Source organism: Poromitra crassiceps (genome assembly GCF_964638095.1).
Source record: "Poromitra crassiceps genome assembly, chromosome: 5".
NCBI lineage: Eukaryota > Metazoa > Chordata > Actinopteri > Beryciformes > Melamphaidae > Poromitra > Poromitra crassiceps.
In genome coordinates this window covers 6,216,393-6,230,264 of record NC_139642.1, presented here as the reverse complement: position 1 = coordinate 6,230,264, position 13,872 = coordinate 6,216,393, and the positions used below count along the sequence as shown (strand labels likewise).

General features: G+C 47.5%; 1 protein-coding gene across 1 annotated transcript; it reads right to left on the bottom strand.

The window, feature by feature from the left end:
- Window positions 1-77: 77 nt before the first annotated feature.
- Window positions 78-13,340, bottom strand: LOC310776274 (E3 ubiquitin-protein ligase TRIM39-like; the record flags this gene model as incomplete). The annotated part of the gene is made up of 3 exons (XM_083636482.1): window positions 78-1,504; window positions 11,988-12,488; window positions 12,716-13,340. 3 exons carry the CDS (start codon window positions 13,338-13,340, stop codon window positions 78-80), a joined length of 2,553 nt encoding a protein of 850 aa, XP_083492608.1.
- Between the last annotated feature and the right edge of the window lie 532 nt (window positions 13,341-13,872).

Below are 13,872 nucleotides of genomic sequence, written 5' to 3'. Positions count from 1 at the left end.
ACACACACACACACACACACACACACACACACACACACACACACACACACTCTCTCTCTCTCTCTCTCTCTCTCTCTCTAACTGGGCTGTTCTGTCACAGAGACCTTCACTGGTATTACCTTCAGAGGAGTTCCATGAACCCCAGTGGTGAACAATGGAAACAGTCTGTCAGTGAAGGCGTGTGTGAAGGTTTGTATGTGTGTTTTAGTATCACGGTCTGAGAATGACAGCTCTCCTCTGTTCCAGTCCAGTCTCACGTGGACCCTCTGGAGCTTCTTCATGGTGAGATCAGTGTTTGGACCCGATGGGGAGATTGCTCTGTATTTACCATCATAGAACCATATTCCCCATAATCCAGACCATAGGCCTCTCTTCCTGTGGACAGAGTCTGCTAACACACCCAGTCCCCATAATGGACTGTCTCCAACCTCAACATCCCAGCTGTGAGTTCCTGAGTTAAAGCCCTCAGAGGCCAGGACTGATATATCTCTGTCAAACCTCTCTGGATTGTCAGGAAGCTGCTGTGTCTCTCCCCATCGCACACTGGTCAGATCTTCGGACAGATTGAATGCTGGATGGGCAGTGTTTGGGTCCAGAATCACAGGAGTGTAGGAGACCATCTCCTTCATCTTGTCCCAGACTGTGAAGCTCAGGTTGCCCAGATGTTTGGCCTTGTCTATCAGAGCTCCTGAGACCAGCTGTGGATCCTCCAGCAGGGGGCGCTGGACTCTTTCCACTGTAGCCTTGTAGTTCTGCAGGACAGAGATGTCTTCAGCCCTCAGCTCCTTCTCTATGGCTTTGACTGTGTCAGAAAGAGCTGCTATCTCTCTGTTCAGACCCTCAGTCTTCTCCTTCATCGTCTGACTCTTCTGCTCCTCTTCCTCCCTCAGTGCATTGATCCTGGCCTTCTCTTCCTCTTGTAGAAACTCTTGAAGGGACTGCTGAAGCTTCTTAAACTCCTTCTTAATCTGCTTCTTTGTATGTCGGGCCTGGACCTTAATGTGTGCTGCTGTTTGATCACAGTTTCCTTTAATTTCATTAAGCATCTTCAGTTTCTCCTTTAAAGTCTTCAGATATTCCTGGAGTTTATTCTTGTGATGCTGTGCAGCTCCATCAATGGATCTGATTGTGTGGTTGGTGTGTGTTTCTGAATCCAGACAGCGATGACACACAAACTGCTGATGGTCCAGACAGAAGAGCTTGAGTTTCTCAGCATGCAAACTGCAAAGAGGCTCAGACTCTGCTGAAGCTCTCTGATCTCTCTCCAGTAAGAAGGCCTCACACATGTTCTTCAACACCAAGTTACATGGTGGTTTTCTCTGTGAAGATGTAGCCCTACAAACTGGACACTCACGCACGGGTTTCGTTGTCCACCATCTCTGCAGACAGGCTTTACAGAAGCTGTGGCTACATTTCAGGATGACAGGATCTTTAAAGATGTCACAGCAGATAGGACAGGTGAGATGCTCCTCTGGTGTGGGAGGCATTTTCTCTCTGAGTGAAGCTGAAAACAAACCAGACAGAGATAAGATATGTTAAATGATAAACAAAAGGTCTCCACTCCTCCTCAGAATGGCATCTAACTCTGTGAAGGACATTATAAAACATTATAATGTCCTAAAACATTATATGAAGCTAACATCTCCCTCATTTAAACAGAATGACCGCACCGTTGAAAATGGCGTTGGAGAGGTCACAGTGACCTTGACCTTTGATCACCAAAATCTAATCAGATCATCCTTGAGTCCAAGTCGATGTTTGAGGCAAATTTGATGAAATTCCGTCAAGGCATTCCTGAGATATCGCGTTAACAAGCTTGAAAATGGCGTTTGAGAGGTCCCAGTGATCTTGACCTTTGACCTGTGACCACCAAAATCTAATCAGATCATCCTTCAGTCCAAATCGATGTTTGAGACAAATTTGATGAAATTCCGCCAAGGCATTCCTGAGATATCGCATTAACAAGCTTGAAAATGGCGTTTGAGAGGTCACAGTGACCTTGACCTTTGACCACCAAAATCTAATCAGATCATCCTTGAGTCTAATGGCTCATTTCCACCACATTTTACAGCCCTGCACAGCTTGTCACCACTCGGCTCTATTTGTTTCGACCCGATGGATGTTTTGTTTCCACCGCTGCTGATCTGTCCCCGCCCACCCCCGGTCGTCATAGCGACCGCATATCTGTCCTCCGCCTATAGCCGAAGTAGGCTATAACATAACGTTAAAATTAAATCCATACACAGAACTTTTAAACTGTTTATGAAATACTGGTGCCTCTAAATGACCTACAGTGTACATGGGCAAATGTGACAATCGGCCAGGAGAATGGATATCACTTTGTTGTTAGTCAAACTCACATGCATGCGCTGCGCGAGGGACGGGGGTTGCACTACAGAGTGAACCCTCTACCCCGGCGGCCTCTCACCAGGCAAGACCGCGGCTTCACCAAAGCCCCGCCTGCGGCCTAGCGGAGCCGACGCTGCACTCAACTACAAGGGCTTCTTGAGCAGCGGACTTTTTCTCTCTCATAACAATTGAAACCCACCGCCATGTTAAGGCTGAGTAAGGAGATCGATTTTATTTCACCAGAGGCGAAGGCAGCAACACAAAAGACTGATGGAAATAACATAACAGAAGAGAAGGTAAGCCCCACTAAACTGGTATGCAGCATTGACAGTCATTAGATAGAGTAAACACGATTCTGCCTGACCAATCAGTCGTCTACAATGTTTTCACGTCACCGTATGAACCCGGGTTCACAGCGCTAGAACCTCAACAGAGCAGGAACCAAAAGCAGCACGACTCAACCCCGACTCAACCCGGGCTGTCCACGTTTTTGATCGGTGGAATGAAACAAAAAAGCGAGACGAGCTGGGCGGGGCCGCGTTGATACCAGCGGTGGAAATGGGCCATAAGTGGATGTTTAAGGCCAATTTTATGAAATTCCGTCAAGGCATTCCTCAGATATCCCGTTAACGAACATCGTACGGACATACGTATGTACGGATGGACGGACGGACAACTAGGATCCATAATGCCTCAGGCCTGGCTATCGCCAGCGGAGGCATAAAAAAGGGGAAGGATGAAGCTGATCCGGCCAGCTACAGACACAGCGCTCCAGAATTTACACCCTAAAAAAACAATATAAAAATTATTGTTTTGACCCTCTTGAAATACCAAAACTGAGGCCATGTTTAGACGACAACCATCTCTGCATGAAATGGCAAACTAGCGTTGCGTGCTCACCTTCTATTTCGCATTTATACACAGCTGTTGTGATAACGATTTGCCGTGCAGACTGAAGCCGTAAAAGCGTCAAGTAGCCAGAATAACATTGAAACTTCTGGTTAAAACCTTCACAATAATGGTAATTAAATAAACTAATAGTCTTATTGATGCATGTTGCAACGTTTTTTTTTGTGTGTGATCCGAAATACACAGAAGACATATAGTATAGAACACAACTAAACAACTAAAGTCAATTTTAACACGTAGTGAGTCGACGACCCTGATTTTTATTTACCAAGTTATAAAATACGGCTTTTATTTTGTAAGGTAAAAATGCCTAGCTTCCCCTATTCTGTTTCTAACGGGCTTGATTTATCTTTGTAATTAAAGTTAAAATGCATTTTCCACGCGATAGAGTGACACAGAAGTCACAATGGTAGCTTAATAAACTGCTCCAGATTGGATTACCGAATAAAAACCCAGTAAAGAAACATAAAAAAGACCTGAGCACAATTGGTACTTCACTTGAGGAAATGCATCGCAGACAGTGAGTTGTCTTCAATTATTCAATGCGGGAGACAGTGATCATTAATAGGCTATCTGCAAAAAAGTTTGACGTTTTTATGCGGGGAGCGTCGCCGTGTAAACAGGGCCTTAGTGATGCTGCCAGAGACGACTTCGGGTGTATTCACACCTCTAGGTCGTTTGCTTTGTTCCGATTGAGGGGCTTAATTGATACAATTGTTGCATTTGTGCCTTGCTTCGTTTGTGTTCACACAGCCACAAATCAAACGGTCTAAATAGTGACCCTACTGACACAACAATACCAGAAGTAACATTTTGTGGGCGCTCCTTCCCACACAGACCGACTAGTGTTGTGACGTCTACATGTATATGTGACTTTTTGCTTTGGTAAATGGTTTGATCCATAATCTCATGCCAATAAATTGAGAGAGAATTGAGAGAGACAGGGGGCAGGGGGGCGTGTGCCAGGCAGACTATCAGCCAGTGTGTGTGTGTGTGTGTTAGAGACACACATAGAGTTTAGCAGAGAAACGTGCTGTGAACAGGTTGTGTGCTAAATGAATTTAGCTGCAAACACATTTCTACCTTGCAAGGTACTTTATTTTGAGACGGCTAGAGGACATATAAAGTTTTGGATTTTTTGGTTTGCATTTGTTTGTACCATGTTTCGCTATGTGTGTTTTTAAAACGTATTCACCTTATGTAGCCACGCCCATTTGACCCGGTTGTGTGGTCGTGTGACGACTTCCGTCCAAAAAAAAAAAAAAAAAAAGGCTGGCTGCTCCAATATAATCTAACTCTGAATTAACTAATAATTTAGCCAATTGTATGTAACATACCAAATAAAAGCAAATGGCAATGTCTAAGAATGCAATGCCATGTAACTGGCTCGTTAAGTCTCGCATTCCAGGGAATTACGTTAACATTTGCGGGTCTTATAGACGTAAGTGGCTTGCGCTGCGTCGGAGGAGAGAAAACCATCTGAAGCTTTCTTTGTTGGAGTCCAGGTATGTTTTACAAGAAAGTGCTCGTCATTGTCGACGATAACGTTATCTGACCTGGCTAACAGTGGATACTCCGCTTGCTGGCTGTGTACCGAGCTCAAAGTAGTAGGCTGTTTTACCCCCCAAACAGGCCGCTACAAAAACAACTCTCTTCTTCATGACATTCATTTGAATTTCGGGCCGTGACCGCCGGAAATGTTAACACGACCCGGAATAATTTGGCCCACCCCCACGTCTGAACATAAGGTGAATACCAATACAGTGGAATCCGCTTATAGTGATCACGGGTATAGTGATCAACCGCTTATATTGATCAAAAAGCTTGCTCCCGAATCATTCCTAGACACATGCTGTTTAAATTATTGGCTTATAGTGATCAATACTCTGCTTACAGTGATCATTTTCGGCCTTGCCTCACCTGAGAACAATGGATTTTTTTTAACTATAGTAATTTTATTTATTTTTTACTTACAAATTGCCAACAATTAGCCAATGAGATACAGCAGCGATACTCTGTGCATGTCTGTCTCTATATGGAGAGATGGCGGCATCTCTGTCTGTGGAGAGGTCTCGGTCTACACGAGACCGCTGTGTTTGAAACATCTGGACGCCTAACTTACTGTATGGAGTTTAAAGTCAGTAACATTCCTTTACTTTATATGTACTGTATTCTATACAGTATATATCTATATATATTAAATTGAGTGGGCGATGTTTTTCTGTTTCAAGTTCTGTCCGGCCACAGTTATGCCATTTTAAGTGTTCTCTGCAGTCTACACCATCTTCTTCAGTTCCATCATCCATTCCCATGGGTTCCATTATCACTCCTATGCTGACGACACCCAGCTCTTCCTATCCTTTCCACCTAACGACCCCACAGCCTCAACACGTATCTCTGCTTGCCTTGCTGACATCTCCGCTTGGATGAGTAAACGCCATCTCCAACTCAACCTCTCTAAGACAGAACTTATCATCATCCCAGCCAATCCCTCCATACACCAGCAGCTCAACATCAACCTCAGACCAACTCAACTTGTACCCGTAAACTCTGCCAGAAACCTAGGTGCCATAATTGATGACCAACTCTCCCATAATGTCGCCTCAATCGCCTCAATGCAGATTCACCCTCTGCAATATCCGGAAGATTAGACCCTATTTGTCCGTTCACACCTGTCAACTTCTGGTTCAGGCGCTGGTACTTTCCCGTATCGACTAACGCCCTTCTGGCAGGCCTCCCCGCATGTACATTCAAACCCCTCCAGTTGATCCAAAATGCGGCAGCTCGAATTGTTTTCAACCAACCCAAAAGAGCACATATCACACCCCTGCTCATGTCCCTCCACTGGCTCCCCGTATCAAATTTAAAGCCTTGTCACTCGCCTTCAAAACTGCAACAAATACAACACCTGCCTACCTGAGCTCACTCATCCATCTCTATACCCCCTCCCGCTCACTACGCTCCGCTAATGAAAGACTCCTGGCACTACCCCCACCAACTAGTCCCATGTCACAGAGAGGTCTGTTCTCCTCTGTGGTCCCCCGGTGGTGGAAAGACGTGCCACACTCCATCCGTTCCTCCATCTCTTTTATGTATACTTTCAAATTGATGGTTAAGAAGGATGTGAATGGAAGTAATATTAGTTATGGTTGAATGTTTATTGCTGTACGATGTGGAATGAATGATGTTGCTGAATGTGCGGCTTGATAGTTGCATTTGAATGCAGTTTGCACACCGTGTTTTGTATACTGTTATATGTAGAGATGCACCGATTGCCATTTTCTTGGCCGATTCCGATTTCCGATTTTTGAATAGTCTGACTTGCCGATACCGATTTTGGCCGATTCCGATTTTCTTTCTAAGAACAATAATTGACGTTTTTTTTTTTTTTTTTACTTTGCTTTAATAGAAAATTAACATTCATGTCACATTTCTTATCATTTGCCTGAGGTAGGACGATCTCACTCAAAAACATCTCAAAATAAAAGTGTTCCAGGTTACTGGAAAGAGCTTTTCTTTTTTGCGTAAATACAATGAATATCCCACAGCTATCATGCATTTACTTTTCCAAAAGAAAAAAGGTGCAACAGAACAGGGGCTCCAGATGGAAAGTAGCCTATGGCTAAATCTGTTACAAAGCATATCTTCCCCTATGGTGTTTAATGTTTTTTGTATATGTTTTTTGTATATGTCCCTGCCAAATAAACTAATAAAATAAAATAAATAAATGTCAAAATGTTATCCATGGACATGGAGTTTATAGCCTATAGGTCTGGAGCCCAGAGACCTTCAAAGCCATGCCCACTCTACAGTTGCGGATTTGGCTGTTATTGAGTAGTTAGATGAGGAAATGAGTTTGAGTTGACTCACAGAGTCCGTTTTTTTAATCCGCCATTCGGAAAAAAGAATCATCTCACACAGAAAACCTTGCACACTGGTCCGATGCGTTTTATTATTATGTTCGTCGTTCTATTCGCAATATGAAACAAATAGTCCTCTCCTGTAGCCACGTTACAACGTGACTGACAGATAGCAGCAGGCAGCGGTGATGTGGACTGCAGCTGGTCGGGGAAGAGGGGTGAGGTGAAGCGAGCCGCTCAGACTGGAGTGGACTCCAACCTACCCTGGCACTCCGCGGATATTTTTGACTTGCATGTGTGACAAACTGCAAGCTTTGTATCGTCTTCACTGACGGTGAAACATTTCCGCACCGACGAAGACATGCTGTGGCATGTGTGTACAGTGGCTGCTTTTGTTTTGGCTGCAACTCATTCGTCTCGGTCTCGCTGCTTTCGGGTGTGCGCACGTCGTCACGTGAAAATCGGCTCACAGAATCGGCTATTTAGAGTGACCGGCGCAGATCACCGGCAAAGAGCATGGAAGGAAAGAGAGGACACTCCGGCCATTTTTGGAAACAGAATGCGCCTCGCAGTGGTCAGCTGCGGTAGCGCGGGCCCCTATAATCAGCCTCTCTAAACAGTAACTCAACGGGAGAACACTCTAAATTTCGTGGATTCACATCTTTTCTGGGCGTACTGCAAATCTTGATTGAAGTGGTGTAGTGCAGGGATGTAAAACAACAACCATATTGTGGAAACTAAGCAACATTTTTCGTTTTTTTCTTTTAGTTTTTTCAAGATAAATAGCTAATGCAAGGACCCGAGGTTAAAACCACGGCAACGCACTTCTGACGGAGTGGACGACAGCCGCATTTGCGCGACAACACAAACTGCAGGATTAACATATTTTCCGGGCGTATTGCAAATCTTGGTCTATTCTATTTACTTAGCCTATACTATTTACTTATTTATTTAATGGCAGGATCAAAGCAGAAACATATAATCGGCCATTTCCGGTCACGTGCCGATCAATCGGTGCATCCTTAGTTATATGCACTCTTATATTGACTGTTCTTTTATTCTATGTTCTTGTACTCATGTTCTGTACGTCGCTTTGGATAAAAGTGTCTGCTAAATGAAATAAAGTAAAGTAATTGCGATCGGGCTGAAACTTTCAGGGTGTGTAAAGGGTGACCTGAGGGAGCCGGATTTTTAAATTAGGCTAATTAGTGCTAATCATTAGGCTAATCATCAGTGATGATGTCATCAGCTATGATGTCAAAAGTGATGTCATAAGTGCACGCGCGCACACACACACACACACACACACGCACACAAGGAGGCATTGTGACAAGGCTGATCAGTGATGTCACACACACACAAGGAAGGAGGCATTCTTTCTGATGTCATAAGTGTGCGCGTACACACACACACATACACACACACACATCAAGGAGGCATTGTGACAAGACTGATCAGTGATGTCACACACACAATGAGGCATTGTGACAGGACTGATCAGTGATAGGGGGGCACACACACACATACACACACACTGATGATGCCATCAGTGATATCATAATGGGGCACACAGACACACAAGGACGCATTGTGAGATCATGATGGAATAACATTTAGTGAGCAACACACACACACGGCAATATGGCAGGTTAGGCCGAGCTATGGGCGAGGCCGAGCAGTGGCCTAGTGTATATAGTGATCATCTGCTTATAGTAATCAATTTGACCTGTCCCAAGGTGATCACTATAAGAGGAGTGCACTGTAACTGAGTACAGGTATTTTCATCTCGGCTCAATCTGATAGCCTATTGAGACGTGTCATCGTCATGTCATATAACGTTAAGTTACCTATTATTTTCATTAAGCTAGTCTGTTCCGCGTTATTGTATAATAGTATGTTTAACCTCAGACAATTTGACTTGAGTGCAAGCCCATGCTCTTATGACATCACTGATGCTCACTGATGTCACAACTTCGCATCACTGATGACATCACATTTACTGTTATGCCATCACTGATGAATGACATCACTGACGATGTCACAACTTGTATATGTCACGCATCTTATGACATCACAGATGACATCATCAGTGGTTTATGACATCACTGATGACATCCTCAGTGATGTCACTATGACATCATCAGTGGGACAAAAATTGAAACAGAGAACAGAGCCCACATTGCCAAATTTATAGATAGATAGATAGATAGATTTCTCCATTTCAGGTTAGCTTAGATAGATAGATAGATAGATAGATAGATAGATAGATAGATAGATAGATAGATAGATAGATAGATTTCTCCATTTCAGGTTAGCTTCTGAATAGCAGACATTATCACCTCAAGTTTGCCTATATGCAGATGTCTGCAAAGCAATAACGTTACTATGAATAGCCTAATACCTGTCTAAAATTATCTTTCTCCTCAGAAAATCTGACTTGATTGCAAGACTCATACAAAAGCCCTGTGAGAAAACAGAGACCAGAGGCCCATACCACAAACGGAGGATAAACAGATCCAGGATCTGTCCCTTGATCTGGTTTGGCTTAACCAGATCAAAGCAATCACGCTATTCTGTACCACGATGCCGGTTATTAGCTGGGTCTGTCAATTTGGGATTTCTTTATCCATCTCTGAGCTCGTGCACCTGAAAATGCTGGTGAACAGGAGCTCGTCCCCACGAAATAGGCGTGCTTTGTTTCAATCAGGAGAGGCCAGTTGGTAGGATTAGACAAACTTTATTTAGCAATCGGCATGCATGGCAAATGCTTTGGCGCTTGACTCCATTGGCCAGTGGCGCTGCTCTTGAGGTAAGAGGAGGGCACCTGCATAGGCTAGGAGATCCCCCCCCGTGGGGGATCAGGAGTCAAGACTCGTTGGTGGCGGACTGGGGAGGTGGGTGGCGCAAAACAACGCTTCGGAGGCCGGCTTCAAGGGAGATGGACTGCCGTGAAGCTACTGCTGCTATGATCGGCCAGAGAGAGAGAGGTGACGTAGAACCCTTGCTATATATATGAGGATTACCTGACGTCATATTTGACGTCATAGCAGACGTCATACTAGGACTTTTGACTGACCACGTTATGCTAGAACTTGACTGTCGTCAGGGGATGATCGGATTATGCGTGAGTGGCCTTCTGCTTGAAATATGGTCTGGAGACCTCACTTCAATCAGGAGAGGCCAGTTGGTAGGATTAGACAAACTTTATTTAGCAATCGGCATGCATGGCAAATGCTTTGGCGCTTGACTCCATTGGCCAGTGGCGCTGCTCTTGAGGCAAGAGGGGGGCACCTGCATAGGCTAGGAGATCCCCCAAAAGGAAGATCTGATTACCGGAGGTTAATTGAGATCTGCAGGCGCCAGTAGTTGATTGCACTTTTCCGGCCTTCAACCTTTTTTAACGACTTACAGCTATTTGCGGCTGGCGCTCCCGACTCGGTCGGGCCTTCGATCTTGGTACGTGCTTTTCCTGCCTTCGACCTTTTTAGCGACTTACAGCTATTTGCGGCTGGCGCTCCCAACTCGGTCGGGCGCCTCGCGATAGCGCTTCCCGGCTTGGCCTACCTGGCCGCCTTGGCGCTTCGCGATCATACTTTCCGGCCTTCGACCTTTTTAGCGACTTACAGCTATTTGCGGCTGGCGCTCCCAACTTGGTCGGGCCTTCGATCTTGCTTTTCCTGCCTTCGACCTTTTTAGCGACTTACAGCTATTTGCGACTGGCGCTCCCAACTCGGTCGGGCACCTCGCGATAGCGCTTCCCAGCTTGGCCTACCTGGCCGCCTTGGCGCTTCGCGATTGTACTTTTCCGGCCTTCGACCTTTTTAGCGACTTACAGCTATTTGCGGCTGGCGCTCCCAACTCGGTCGGGCCTTCGATCTTTCCTGCCTTCGACCTTTTTAGCGACTTACAGCTGTTTGCGGCTGGCGCTCCCAACTCGGTCGGGCACCTCGCGATAGCGCTTCCCAGCTTGGCCTACCTGGCCGCCTTGCCGCTTCGCGATTGTACTTTTCCGGCCTTCGACCTTTTTAGCGACTTACAGCTATTTGCGGCTGCCGCTCCCAACTCGGTCGGGCCTTCGATCTTGGTACATTAAAATTTAGCTTGGCGCTTCCCGGCTTGGCCTACTTGGCTGCCTTGGCGCAACTACTGACTTTCTGCTCTCTCTTTCTCTATCCCCCCCCAAAAATGAGCCGGGGAGTTTACCGCGCCTTGCTGGGCGCCATGCTTTCGGGGAGCCACCACCAACGAGACATTTTTTTCGGCACGGAAGTCCGGGACATTGTTTGTTGCCATGCTCACCGATTTGAGGGAGGAGGGTTCTTTGGGCTTCCAGTATGGCCGCCTGCTCCGGGCGGATGTAGCTGGAGAATGCCGATGAGGACCAGCGGCCCATTTGCTGGAGGGAGGCGGAGGACACTCCTTGCTCAGCGGCCGAGGTGGCCGCTCCGATCCTGAAGGAGTGGCTGGAGTAGTTCTTTGTCGGGAGGTTGCATTGCTGGAGCGTCTGCTTGAGGTGCAGGGTGAACCAGGATCTTGTCATGTGGTGACAAGGTGCGATGAGGAACAGGGGGGCCGAGGGGCCGGTCTGAGGCCTGAGCCTGACGTAGTGAGCCATGGACGAGAAGGGGCAGAAGGGGGAATTGTTCCGGGCGATGACAATGGAGCATGCCCCGCCTGCTTTGGCGTGTTTGAGGGCGATGCTGTAGTGGTCGGGGTAAAACTTTAGGTCGGCCAGGGTCACGTCCCGTGCGGGGTCGAACGTTGTGGGGGAAGTGAACTCGCTGACCCTGAGGAATCCGTAAAAGGCTAGGGAAAATACGCATTCTAGGAGGGCATTTATCAGTGGTGAGGGGCTGGCCTCTCTCGAGCGGGTCAGCAGCTGCCGCAGCACGGGGAGGGTGATGGGACGCCTGGCGTCTGGGGCGGACGGGAAGGCCTTGGCGATCCCTTTTAGCAGGGACTTGATGATGGCGAAAGAGAACAGGCTGGGGAACGCGGGGTCGTATCGCCTTGCGTGGAACTGGATCCCCGCCACTAGGCTGCGGATGTAGCGGGGGCGCAGGCGTCGGGTGGTTGCGCAGAAAGTAATGAACGCGCATACCGTGGGGAGCAGGACTGGGTAAGTGGGAAGGTCCACTGAGACGCAGAACGAAGCGAATGACCGCCAGGCCGAATCGTAGGCTTTGACCGTGGAACTGGCCAGACCATTCCTGATGAAGAGCTGGGCAGTGTGGAGTAGATTGGTGAGAAGGGGATTGTGGTGATGAGGGGGCAGGACGGGGGGGGGCTGGCTTACGAGAGGGTGAGGGCGGAGAATGGAGGGATCGGCGTTGGAGATGGGTCGGCCTCGGGGCAGAGTCTGCGGAACGCCTGAAAATTGAAACGGGAGAGATGATCAGCAAGGATATTAGAGTGACCGGGGAGGTGCTGGGCTACTATAATGAAGTTATGGGCGACTGAGAGCCAGGTCAGGCGCCGCACGAAAGGCATGATATCCGGGGATGCTGAACGCCCCTTATTGACTATGGCAACCACCGCTGCGTTGTCGCATTTTACGGCTATCCGTTTCCTTGCCCAGAGACGCCCCCACAGGTGACATGCGACCACTATTGGGTAGATTTCGTACAGCGCGGAGGACTGGTCCAGCCCGGCGAACTGCCGCGGCCATGGGCCGGTGAACCACCGGGCTCCGAAAAGCCCCCCGAAGCCCACGGACGGGGCCGCGTCTGTGAAAAATTTCAGGTCGTCAGCCGACGAGACGACGTCCTCGTAGAAGAAGGAAACCCCGTTCCAGTCCGATAACAGGTGAGACCAGAACCGGAGGTCGGACCGGCAGCCCCCGTCGAGGGTGACCGGGTCGAGGAGCCCGGGGACTGAGGACGCCAAGTCGAGCAGCCTAGAAATGAATGAGCGGCCCTGGGGAATTATGCGCATGGCGAAATGTAAGTGGCCGAGGAGGGACAGGAGCTCCCGTTTGGTGACGTGGGTGGCGGACGTATGAGCCTGGGCGATTTCGCGGATCCGGGTGAGCTTCTCGAGGGGGAGAGAGGCTTGCATGAGCTCGGAGTCGAGGTTGATGCCCAGGAATTCGAGTGATGACGCGGGGCTGGCGGTTTTCTCCTCGGCTAGAGGCACGCCTAGCCTTCGGAACACCCCCTTCAGTTTAATTAGGGAGACCGAGGGGACCGACAGGGGGTCCACCAGCAGAAAATCGTCCAGCATGTGGAGCACGGCGGGGAGACGCTCGTTGCTCTATTAATATTGACATGAATCAAAGTGTGTGTGTGTGTGTGTGTGTGTGTGTGTGTGTGTGTGTGTGTGTGTGTGTTTGTTTAATCTAGTGGAGACTTGGGCACATTATCAAGATAAAGCTGTGTACTTTAAACAAGCTAACAGCTCACCACAGAAACAAAATAATAAAGAGGGTTTCCCTCAGCTTACACTACTTGACACTAACCTCGCACCAGGCTCTCTCAAAGGAGAACACAAACAGGTTAATCCGGGCATCTGCTGACCAATGTCTCATCCTAGTTTATTTGGTTCCTTTTTTATTGCAAACGAGTCCGCTGATGGACTAATGTCTCATCCTAGTTTATTTGGTTCCTTCTTCCTCCTCCGCTCTGGAGAGTGGTGACTGCAGCCTGCTTGCGCTGCGTTACACATGCGAGTGGATTGGAGATATTTTTTATTTATTTATTTTATTTATCCTTTATTTAACCAGGAAGGTCCCATTGAGATACAATATCTCTTCTGC